The sequence below is a fragment of the Cnephaeus nilssonii genome, assembly GCF_951640355.1.
Source record: "Cnephaeus nilssonii genome assembly, chromosome: 3".
Classification (NCBI taxonomy): domain Eukaryota; kingdom Metazoa; phylum Chordata; class Mammalia; order Chiroptera; family Vespertilionidae; genus Cnephaeus; species Cnephaeus nilssonii.
Window position 1 is genome coordinate 69962515 of NC_137074.1, and position 12875 is coordinate 69975389.

Sequence of the window (12875 nt, forward strand, 5' to 3'; positions counted from 1 at the left end):
AGAGCAGGGTAACAGAGGAAGCCAAGCTTTCCGACTGCCCTTGCCAGGCCAAAGCCTCCACTCAAGCTACAAAGTTTCAATTATAGAAGGTAAACAAATTCAAACAGAAATGGCGGCAGAACGGAGCTTGAGAGAGCAGGCCAGGGTTGCTGGTGGCAATAGGGGAAGCAAAGCTTTCCGCACACTTTGGCCAGGCCCACCGGCTTAAGGCTACAAAGTTTCAATTATAACCCCAACAGAAATGGCTGCCGGCCACGGAGGGAGCCCCAGGCTTGGCTCCGCTCCAGGCTACAAAGTTTCAATTGTAGAAGGAAAATAAATTCCAGATACCAGGGCCTTCGCTTGGGTTGCCAGGGGGCGTGGCCAGCCTGCAAACCACCACAGGCCCCTCGCTCAGGCCGCCCCATGCCCAAAGGGAACCCCACCCTGATCAGGGACACCCTTCAGGGCAAACCAGCTGGCCCCCACCCCTGTACCAGGCCTCTATCCTATCTAATAAAAGAGTAATATGCAGATTTATCATCACTGCAACACACACTATAGCTGCCCCCATGAGGTCAAAGATCCTGCCCCCATGTGGACACAAGATGGCCACCACAAGATGGCCAGCAGGAGAGGGTAGTTGGGAGGCACCCGGCCTGCAAGGGAGGGCAGTTGAGAGGGACCAGGCCTGCAAGGGAGGGCAGTTGGAGGTGATCAACCCTGTAGGAGAGGGCAGTTAGGGGTGACCAGGCCGGCAGAGGAGGGAAGTTGGGGGCAAACAGGGTGGCAGCGGAGTGGTTAGGGGTGATCAGGCTGGCAGGCAGAAGCGGTTAGGGGCAATCAGGAAGGCAGGCAGGCAAGCAGTTGGGAGCCAGTAGTCCTGGATTATGAGAGGGATGTCCGACTGCCCGTTTAGGCCCAATCCCGGTGGGAAAATTGGAAAGCCACATGCAAAAGATTGGGATCGGGCCTAAACGGGCAGTCGGACATCCCTCGAGGGGTCCCAGATTGGAGAGGGTACAGGCTGGGCTGAGGGACAACCCCCCTCCGTGCACGAATTTCGTGCATCGGGCCTCTAGTCCTAATATATAAAAACCCTGGGTCCGTCACATCCACAATGACCAGGAGGCTCTACCAACCGAAAGTCAGTCCTGCAGTCAGCGCAGGGTTGCCGTGGCGACCCAGCGCTGACTGCTACGGCTGCAGGCACGGTGTCCCAGCACTGACTGCTGAGAGGGCTGCAAATCAGGCCTGGAGAGAGGCCTAAAGAGAGAAGCAGGGTCTGATCCGTAGCCTCTATGGCAGCTGTTGATCAGCACTTGCCTCTCTCTTTAGCTCCCCTGGTCAGCAGCCGCACCTCCATTTCTTTCCAGGCCTCCATGGGGCTGCTGCTCAGCCCCACCTTTCTGATCAGGCCCCGTTGATAGGCCCAGAGATGCTGACTTGCATAGAAACCGACCAATCAGAACCAAATTGGCTGGCAGAGGAGGGCAGTTGTGGGTAAGATCAGGCTTGCAGGGAAGGGCAGTTGGTGGTGATCAGGCAGGCAGATGCAGTTAGGGACAATCAGGCCAGCAGGGGAGAGCAGTTGGGGGTGATATCAGGCCAGCAGGGAAGGGCTGTTGGGGGCAAGATTCAGGTTGGCAGGAGAGAGCAGTTGGGGGGGACTATGCCTGCAGGGGAGGGCAGTTGAGGGCCATCAGTCTGGCAGGGGAGGGCAGTTGGAGACGACCAGGCCAGCAGGGGAGGGCAGTTGGGAGCCATCAGGCCAGCAGAGGAGTGCAGTTGGGGGAGAGATCAGGCCAGCAGGGGAGGGCAATTGGGGGTGAGATCAGGCCGGCAAGGGAGGTCAGTTGGGGGCGACCAGGCCATCAGGGGAGGGCAGTTGGGGGTGATCGGGCAGGCAGGGGAGCAGTTAGGTGTTAATCAGGCCGGCAGGGGAGTGGTTAAGGGGTGATCAGGCTGGCAGCCAGAAGTGGTTAGGGGCAATCAGGCAGGCAGGCAGGTGAGCGGTTAAGAGCCAGCAGTCCCAGATTGTGAGAGGGATGTCTGACTGCCAGTTTAGGCCAGATCCCTGTAAGATTGGGCCTAACCTGGCAGTCCCCTGAGCAGTCCCAGATTGGAGAGGGTGCAGGCTGGGCTGAGGGACAACACCCCCAGTGCATGAATTTCATGCACTGGGCCTCTAGTGTGGTATATAAAACTGAAAGTAACAAACAATACTAACAAAAACTCATAAGTACAGCATTATGGTGGTTACCGGTGGGAAAGGGGAGTGAGGGGGTGGTTGAAAAGATTAAAGAGAGTCAAATATATGGTGACAGGAGACTTGACTTTGGGTGGTAAACACACAATGCAATATACAGATGATCTATCATAGAATTGTACATTTGAAACTTATATAATTTTATTAACCATTGTCATCCCAATAAATTTAAAATAAATTTTAGAAAGAAAAGCAAAAAAAAAAAAAAAAAAGAAAAAAAGAAGAAGGGATGCATATACCTACTTAATGATTCAAACCTTTGTGGTTATCAAATAAAGGAAGATTTATGAAAGTATGTTGTAACCTAGTGGATTCTCTACTAATGTGAGATTATCATTGTTGAACAGTTTCTTTTTACTATTACTTATTTGGGGGATCAATTCCTTACATATCATTAAAACCCATCACTTCTTCATTCTCACCACAAACCTTTATAAAGTTTTTAACCATTTCAATGGTAGTTTTTTTTAAAGCTGTGTATTTTGCCTTTTTACATTCATGTTTTTAAAATGTTACAAATATAGCCCTATCTGGTTTGGCTCTGTGGATAGAGCATCGGCTTGCAGACTGAAGGGTCCCAGGTTCACTTCTGGTCAAGGGCACATAGGGCTCCATCCCCAGTAGGGGTGTGCAGGAAGCAGCCTATCAATGATTCTCTCTCATCATTGATGTTTCTATCTCTCTCTTCCTCTCCTTTCCTCTCTGAAATCAATAAAAATATATTTTAAAAATAAAATGTTACAAGTATAATTATTTATATTTTCCACTATAACTATATTAAACCTCTTTCAAGAACTTCTTGGATATCCAGAAGGTTACTGATTTTTCCCCCCTTCTAATTAAAGTGATAAAGTTCTCGTGTAGGAAATGTGGAAAATTTTGGAAAAATAAAGAAGAAATTTAAAACAACAATATTCAACTATCTATCTTAATACACACATTTGTATAGACATACAAATACTAATTTTTACCAAATTGGCCACCTAATAAATATATTCTTTTGGGAATGTCTTTCCACTTTACTATATGCTGGTAGCATGTGTTTTTGTAGATTATTAAATGTATTTTTTGAAAACATGAATTTTACATTTTAATATACAATACATACATAATTATGAAGTCCAACACTAAAGCAAGCATTCATACATGCACTACACTACCCAACCTGAGAATGAGGCAATTGCAACACCTGGAAGTCACCTGAGTGCTTCTCTGCTGCTGCCCCTTCCCACCCATGAGGAACCCTGGCCTCAAGGTTGTATATTATCAATCGCTTTTGTGTGTGTGCGTGTGTGTGTGTTCACATATATATCTCCAAACAGTATATTACTATAGCTTGGTTTAGAGCTTTATACAAATGATATTATACTGCATTATACTTAGCAGTGAAATGAGTATTACAAAATAGTTTAAACTGTCCTCTACTGTTAGGTATTTAGAGATTTTTCTGCTTTTTTATCTTTACAAAGAAGTTGTTCATTAATCTGTGTGTGTATACCCAATTATTTTCTTGGGAATAATTTCTAGAAATGAAATTGCTGGGTTAAAGTGTCAACACTTTTAAGGATTTTTTATAACCGTACATCAGAAAATATATCCATGTTGAAGATTTTAATAAAACAATTCAAACTTACCTGGCAGATAATTTTAACAGTACATCCTAAATAGCTTTCCATTTTAAATGGCAACAAGAAACACAAATGTCCCAGTGGCTTATCAAGTTAAATATCCAAAACAAACTTCCTCAGTATGTCTGACTCCCTGAAATATTTTCTGTTCTGTCACAGTGCGATATTACTATCCTCTTAGTTCCTAAGGCTAGAAACCTTAAAGACACCTTCTCTCTACTTCCCACCTCTACTTCAGCCACCCCACACTTCCCCTCAGTCAGTTTTCAAGTCCTGCTAGTTCTGTCTCTACACTGTTCCTCAAATCCATCCCTTCCCTTCCATTCTTACAACATTGCTCTGATTCAAACCCTGCTAATCTATCATGTGGACCGTTATGCAACTTCTTAACTGGCCTCCAACCTGTCTTTAGTCTCATGCCTCTCTAATATGTCCTTTATGCTGTTACTTTCTGCCTTGTCTTTAAAACTGATACCCAAAATCTCTGATAGCTCTTCATTATCCACATGATAAAATCCATACTCCTTAGTTAAAGCCCTTGATCTAATTTAACCTCTCTCCAGCTTTGTGTCCTTGAGATTCACCCTCCCCACCCGACCCCATCCCAAGAACTTTGTGTCTTATATTCTAGCCATCCTGGCCTACTTGCTCCCTATATATTTTCCTATTTTCTCCTTGTACTTATTTCTTCCTCAACCTACAATACTCCTCCTCTTCTATCCTCCCTGTTGAAATGCTACTCATGCTTCAAGGTTCCACTGAAATGCCAGCTTCTCCATGGAGTTTAACGTCAATGTAACTTATCCTAGTTATACTTAGATGAGTCAGGCATGCTTGTGTCTCTTGAAGTACTTTGAATGTCAAATTGTGAAAACAATATTTTATTTGCTGGATAGAAAATGCTGGGTAGAAAAAGCAGAGCACCAACTATTTTAAACACATCACTTACAATAAATAAAAGAACTAAAGTGTGTGTGTGTGTGTGTGTGTGTGTGTGTTTATATGTACATGTGGACAGATACAGAGACTGATAGGAATACTTGAGCTACAATTCTTTTTGGAATCAGGCAGGATGAGTACTTTAAAAATTAATTATATAATTAAACTCATCAGGTTTATTTTTTCTGTGAAGATGATTGCTTGGACTTGAACAGATGTCCATTTTGAGACTTAACCCCCATTTGGTCCAGCTGCGCCTCTTCCCTGTTCCAGTGTTGACTGCTGAGTTGGAGGGGCCTGTTCCTTGCCAGATCTATCTAGTCAGAGTGACAGGCGGTGGACAGTCCCTTGAACTGTAAAAGGAAAATACTGCACTAGATGACTGTTAAATGGATGGTAGATGATCTTTAAGGTCCTTTCCAGCTCTCATATTCTGAGATACCTTTTGATCATGAGACAGAAAAATGCTTAAGGACAAAGAAAAGTACTGATTTGTTCTCTGTTCTAGCACCTTCAGTGATGTCAAGTAGCCAGTTGTTCCTTTTATTAACTCTGAACTGCCAAAATGTACTGTGTGGGGATTTAGTACATTTGGCTCTGGACCCAAGTGTACCACTATCTTTGTGGCCTGGGCGTGCCGCTTTCTGTCATCGTGCCTCTATTTGCTTATCTGAGAAGTGATAAAGGTGAGACTAGATGCTCTGTGAGGTTCCTTGCACCTTTCCTATAATTTTATAATTGGTATGTCTAATGTGCCCAAGGATTTTTTACCCTATAATTACTTCCCCATATTTCAAAGTTAAGATATCAGTAGAATGGAACTAGTCACAAAATATTTTTCTCTTCACAAAATACTGTAGATAGCAAAGCGGAGTGGGTATGGGTGATAGAGGAGTATCTTGGTTCCATCACTTCTACTTACCATAATATTTGTTCTCTTATAGTGGGTATTTCTCAAGTCTTAAAATTATTACCAGTGGTAAGGTAAACCAAAAATTTTGAAGATACCTTGTAGGAAATTAAGATTTTGGAGTAGGTTTCAAATATGCACACTAATTCAGATCAGTCTAGTAATAGTACAAAATATCTCAAAATATATGAATTCTAAAAATCATTATAAACTTCCTTTCTTAAGACAGACTACAAAGTCTTACTGAAGAAGAGGGTCCCATTTTATTTCCAAGGGACAAGCTAATATTTGATATATGAGACTTGATTCCAGCATTAATTCTAGCAAACATAATTGTTACTGCTTAAACAAGTATTTATTTTCTAGTAATTAGATTTCTTTTTCATTTTGATGGATAGTCATAAATATTAACCACCAACAGTGCAGGAATAATTTATATTCAAATTGTCAGATATCACTCTGTGAACACATAAAATAATTTACATTTACTTAGAACCTTTTATCTTAAAGTGCTCTACACGTATTTCTTTATAATCTGATTGCAATCTATATATAGGACTCCCACCTGAAATAAGGCAGCAACCAAAGTAATTAAAATAAAGTATGCAACTTCAAAAAATACGTAGACAAAAGAAAGAAATGTTTTTCATTTGTTCCTATATGCTCTTATGCCTATAGGATTGGAGAATCCATGTTGACCAAATGCACCAGCACAAAAGTGGAATTGAATCTGCTCTAAAGGAGACCAAGGTATGTGAATATACATTGACTCTTCTGTGGAACACCTATTAAGGGAGAACATGAAAGAAAAAAGACACAAATCTTGCCCTTGAGGAGCTTACTTATTTGAATGTATCATATTATATTTCCACAGCCCTAAACACTTAAACCAACTGAAGAAAGGTAACTTTATATAAAAGTGGTATAATATATATATTATTACATATATTAGATATGTAGTTAATATATATCTATACTAATAAAAGAGTAATATGCTAATTAGACCGGGAGACCTTCCGGACGTCCTTCCAGACAAAGCCATGGTGGTAGGGCTGAGGCAGAGGCGGTTAGGGGTGATCAGGCTGGCAGGGGGGTGGCAGTTGGGGTTGAGCAGGCCAGCAGGGGGGGGGGCAGTTGGGAGTGAGCAGGCTGGCAGGGGTGTAGTTGGGGGCAATCAGGCTGGCAGGGGGGCACTGTTGAGGGCAAGCAGGATGGCAGGGGGCAGTTGGGGGTGAGTAGGCTGGCGAGAGGGGTCAGTTGGGGGCAAGCAGGCCGGCAGGGGGGAGCAGTTGGAGGCTATTAGGCTGGCAGGGGGCCAGTTGGGGGCAATCAGGCCAGTGGGGGGGGCAGTTGGGCATGATCAAGCTGGTGGGGGGGCAGTTATGGGCAAGAAGGCTGGCAGAGGGGTAAGTTGTGGGTGAGCAGGCCGGCTGGGGGGCGAGAAGTTGGGGGTGAGTGGGCCAGCTGGGGGGGCAGTTGGGGGCAAGCTGGCTGGCAGGGGGCAGTTGGGAGCAATCAGGCCGGCAGGGGGGGGAAGTTGGGAGTGAGCGGGCTGGCGGGGGGGACAGTTGAGGGGAGCAGGCCAGCAGGGGGGGACAGTGTGGGGTGATCAGGCCAGCAGGGGGGCAGTTGTGGGTGAGCAGGCCAGTGGGGGGGGTAGTTGGGGGCAAGCAGGCCAGCTGGGGGAACAGTTGGGGGTGATCAGGCTGGTGGGGGGTCAGTTAGGGGCAAGCTGGCTGACAGAGGGCATTTGGGAACAATCAGTCTGGCAGGGAGGGACAGTGCGGGGGTGATCAGGCTGGCAGGGGGAGCAGTTAAGGGTGATCAGGCCAGAAGGGGGTGGCAGTTGGGGGTGATCAGGCAGGCAGGCAGAGTGGTTAGGAGTGATCAGGCAGGCAGGCAGGTAGGTGAGTAATAGGAGCCAGTGGTCCTGGATTGCAAGAGGGATGTCCAACTGCCAGTTTAGGGTCGGACATCCCCCGAGGGGTCCCAGATTGAAGAGGGTGCAGGCCGAGCTGAGGGACACCATTCCTCTCCCCCCTTGTGCACAAATTTCATGCACTGGGCCACTAGTATATTAATTATATATACATATATACGTATATATGTATATACGTATATATGTATATATAATTAATATATATAGTATATATATTAGTAATCCAATATAATAAAGAGTTAATATGGCTGTCCCCATGTGGTCACAAGATGGCTGGAAGGGGAGGGCAGTTGTGGGCTATCAGGCCAGCAGGGGAGGGCATTTAGGGGTGACCAGGCCAGCAGGGAAGGGCAATTGGGGGCGGCCAGGCCAGCAGGGGAGGGCAGTTGGGGGCGACAGGGCCTGCAGGGGAGGGAAGTTGGGGGCGATTGGGCCAGCAGGGGAGGGCAGTTGGGGGCAACCCAGTCAGCAGGGGAGGCAGTCGGGGGTGACGGGGCCGGCAGGGGAGGGTAGTTGGGGGTGACCTGGCTGGCAGGGAAGGGCAATTGGGGGTGACCGGGCCAGCAGGGGAGGGCAGTTGGGGGTGACCGGGCTGGCAGGGGAGGGTAGTTGGAGGCAATTGGGCCAGCAGGGGAGGGCATTTGGGGGTGACCGGGCCTGCAGGGGAGCAGTTTGGCGTTGATCAGGCTGGCATGGAGTGGTTAGGGGGTGATCAGACTGCTAAGCAAAAGCAGTTAGGGGCAATCAGGCAGGCAAGTGGTTAGGAGCCAGCAGTGCTGGATTGTGAGAGAGATGTCCGACTGCCAGTTTCCGATCCCTCTGGGATTGGGCCTAAACCGGCAGTCGGACATCCCCCAAGGGGTCCCAGATTGGAGAGGGTGCAGGCTGCACTGAGGGACACCCCCCAGTGCACAAATTTCGTGCACCCGGCCTCTAGTATATATCTGTATATATAATCTGTATATATAAAAGGCTAATATGCAAAGTGTCCCTGTAGGAGTTCCAATGGGAGACCAGGAATTCTATCGCTCACTATGATGTGCGCTGACCACCAGGGGGCAGAGCTGAATGAAGGAAGGCCCCAGCCAGCAGCCAGGGAAGGGAGGCCCCAGCCAGTAGCCTGCACCTAAGGAATGGAGGCCCTGCCTGGCACCTGACAGATGGGGAAGGGAGGCCCTGGCTGGCAGCCAGAAGGAAGGCCCCAGCCAGCAGCCGGAAGGCCCTAATCGGCCCTGATTGCCGGCCAGGTCTAGGGATCTGCCTGTGCACGAATTTCGTGCACTGGTCCTCTAGCATAATAATGAAAGTGTAATATGCTAATTAGATTGGACGTCCTTCCTTCTGGACAAATCCGCGGCAGACGGCTGAGGCAGAGGCTGCAGAGGTCCCTGGCCACGGCAGCAGGTGGAAGATGTGGGCTGAGGCCTAAGCCGTCAGTCGGACATCCACCGAGGGCTCCCAGACTGTGAGAGGGCACAGGCCAGGCTGAAGGACCCCCAGCCGAGTGCACGTATTTCATGCACTGGGCCTCTAGAGTATGTGTGTGTGTGTGTGTGTGTGTGTGTGTGTGTGTGTGTTGTGTACACACACTAATAAAAGGAAAGATGCAAATTGACCATACCCTTGTGACACCCACCAGCCAATCAGGAGTGGGTATGCAAATTAACCCAACAAAAATGGCGGGTTAATTTGCATACACAGTCACTGAGTGTCCAGGGGCAGGCGTTCCGCACCGACCCAGCCTGTTCTGCACCGACAGGCCTCTGGGCAGTGTAGGAAGGCAGAAAGGTGGCTCTGGGCCGGAGTGAAGGCAGTACTGGCAGCCAGGGGAAGGAAGGCCCATTCTTGCACGAATCTTTGTGCATCAGGCCTCTATTATATATATATATGTAATCAGAGAGAAACATTTCATCATTCTTTCCTCTCTGAATCCCAAGAAATAACAGAGTGCCAGGCCAGTCAAGCCTAGAATCCACAGCTTCCCCAGGCTTGCTGCCCTTCCAGAAATAAGGACTTTTAGAGTATACCACAAAGAAGCAAAATTTGAATGAGAATTTGTGGGTCTCAGAATAGAGCTATGTTTAATGATCTACTTCCAACTGGACTATTCCAGCCTTGTTTGAATTGTGCTAGAAGAAAGTCATGTTATTCCCTTACCTACTTGTATTATGAACTTCACATAAAGCAAATTTCACTCACATCTATTCTAGATATGCATTGAAATGAATAAATTGACTAACACTGCCAGGTGCCATTTTATTTTAATATTCTGAAAATTGACTATATTTCTCACTGCAGACTTCTTTTGTTATTAAAAATTTCAAACTGTCTTCTTTATCACAAGTGGTTGAGGATTTGTGGGATGGATTGAGGGAAATTTAATCCATTTTAAACTTTTTTATTTTTGAAAAATATGTGAAATTTTTTATCTACTAAAGTCACATGGAATTTCTAGGGATTTTTGGACAAACTTCATAATGAAATTGGAAGGACTCTGGAGAAGATCGGCAGCCGAGAAAAGTACATCAATAGTCAGCTTGAGCACTTGGTTCAAGAATATCGTGCAGCTCAAGCTCAGCTGAGTGAGGTAACTTAAGAATGATATCCAGGGATTTATTCCAATTAATAACCCTAATCCTTAAGCTTGACACAGCACTTTTCGTTGGAAAATTGTGAAATGTATTTCACAAACATCAATGCAGTATGTCCATGCTTAACATTGTTGACAGCTTCTTGGAAACTGCAATTTTAAGCAAAATGATGTGTAAAAAAAACCCAATTTTTTAGAACCGTGCCGTAGAACTTAACTCTTATTTCTATCAATTAGCTTAGGGTAAAATTGGTTAAGACCACAGTTTCCAAGAACCTATCGATGGACAACATTAAGTGAGGACTTACTGTATACTGATTCTCTGCCCACTTTAGGAAGCAAGTGAGGCAATAAAACTTGTCATTTCCATATTACATGTGATAGAAATGATCTCCTAGAAGTCTTTAAAGAATTTCTTCATTTGATTTAAATAAATGAAGGCATATATTTTGGAGAATATGACTTAGAACAGGAACAGGCTATCAGGACACCTAGTTTTGATTCTATCTGCTGTTAATTTACCATATGAGTGGGAGGATGAAGAATAGTATACATTTACATATGTCAGAGGGGAAAGACATTCTTGCCATAATGACTTACAACCATGTAATAAGCATTATGAAAGCAAGACACGTTCAAAGACAAGCAGTTTAATTAATGAAATGAGCAAATTTTTTAATCCTTTCAAAGTTTTAGAATTTCAACCAAAAAATAAAGCCTTCAGCCTTTGAAAGCAGCAGTTATTGTCCCAGAAGTGGGGATCTAAAGGCTTTCCTTTGAGAGTTATGCCCCCTCCTTCCTGATGTTGAAGAATAATAGTAAGAACCACTTGCAAATGTCAGTTGAAGGCATATATTTTTTTTCTTTCAGCAGACAAGGTTAAGGGAGAAAAATATGGAAATAAACTTAACATACTTCTGTACTTTCAGAAGTTCTCAAAGACCAAGCAGAAAGTAATCTTTACCTTTTTATTGTTATTGGTTTATTTCTTCATATACACATCTATTCATGGATACTTTTACTTTTAAAATGCTGTAAAAGTCTGACTAAAGCCACCATGTATCTCTCAAACTTTGCTATTAAATAATTGATTGTTAAATTAGCTCCCCCAAACATATTGCATACTGTCATACTGTTTGTTAATCCTTATTAATTGCTGATCCTGATGCTCTATTATGATTGATTTTTTAAAACTGGTTTTCTCTACATAGCACACAAATTAGATCGACCAAGAGCTTCTCTCCTAAACTGTAAAATAATGGCTGAGGACAGTTTTTATTGTGAACCATGCCCGTACCAGTTACACAGACAATATGTGAAGGTTAAAGTAGTTTATCATTTTATAGTGCTTTATTTAAATACATGGTGCCTATTAAGGACATAAAATAACTACAGTTAAATGTCACTTCCACAAATGTGTTCACAAATGAGGGGAGGGTTGTCACAAAATGATATGCAGAAATAGCAAACACCAGGAGGTCATATTTAAGTAATCTGTTTCTGTGGTGAATTTGTCATTAAACAAAATGTTTTCTCTCTCAGGCAAGGGAGCGATACCAGCAAGGAAATGGCGGAGTGACTGAGAGGACCAGACTGCTGTCTGAGGTACATGCTGTGTGCTCTTGCAGACTCCTCACCTATCACCCGAGCCAGCTGTTCAGAGCCCTGATGCTTTAATACTGCTACACCTTGCGTTGTTTCAATAATTATTTCTTTGGCTTTGAATTTTTCTTTAGGAGAAAATTTCTAATTTTTTTAAATCAATGAATCAATTATGTATATATATTCTACTTGTTTCCATAAACTGCCTGAAGTTCTATTAAATTGAACATAAAACCTGATGATAATATTAGCAAATTTATAACCTTCCTTAACTTTCTTAAACATAATGACTATACTAGATATATAGAAGAGTAGGTGGAGCATTGGCTTAAATATCTATAACAGCTTTTCATGTTAGTCTGCGAGATCCAAGATTTGTTTTCAGTGATCATTGATAATGTGTATGTGATACTGAGTATTTCTCTCTCTACAAATTGGGAGTGGCATGGAACCCTTGCCTTCTGAGAACTCTTGGGGAAAAAAATAGTATATTTATTTTCATCATCTTGAAAGAGAACTAAAACCTAATATCTATTCCCATTTTTTCACTGAACAGCTGAGAGAGAGAAAAAAATACCTTTAATAAGGTCAATAGCCAATGTGGGACTAAAATCCAGGATTATCTTTTATTACAATCCAGTATAATTATCACAAAATTTTCTATATAATACAATTAAGCTTCTTGTATAGACATTATTTGAGAAGTAAATGGTGATTTTAAAATATAGAAAATATCACTTTGAAAATATTTATACTTTAATCCTGTGGAGCTTCTAGGCAAATTAAATATTATATAGAAATGAAGTGTTCACTGAGGTTGAGTAAATTAACACTTGAAGGGAGTCCAGGGAGTCATTCAGTTCTTTCAGAGTGGATAGTTATCCTCAGTTGTAACATTTCAGGTGCTGGAAAAAATTAATTTGCTTTACTTGGATGATTACCTTCTTCCCAAGGAAGTTTTTACTCACTGGTATGATAAAAAATAAATCCCACTAAGTTACAATAATTATGCTTAGTTC

The 12875-nt window shown here is 43.8% G+C and overlaps 1 protein-coding gene across 1 annotated transcript in view; it reads left to right on the forward strand.

Moving 5' to 3' along the window:
• Positions 1 to 12875, forward strand: part of IFT57 (intraflagellar transport 57) — a 74666-nt gene that overhangs the window by 58702 nt on the left and 3089 nt on the right. Inside the window, exons 7-9 of the mRNA XM_079763644.1 lie at positions 6404 to 6475; positions 10120 to 10251; positions 11797 to 11859. Of these exons, the coding sequence (XP_079619770.1) occupies positions 6404 to 6475; positions 10120 to 10251; positions 11797 to 11859 (267 nt within the window). The remainder of the gene's footprint in view (positions 1 to 6403; positions 6476 to 10119; positions 10252 to 11796; positions 11860 to 12875) is intronic.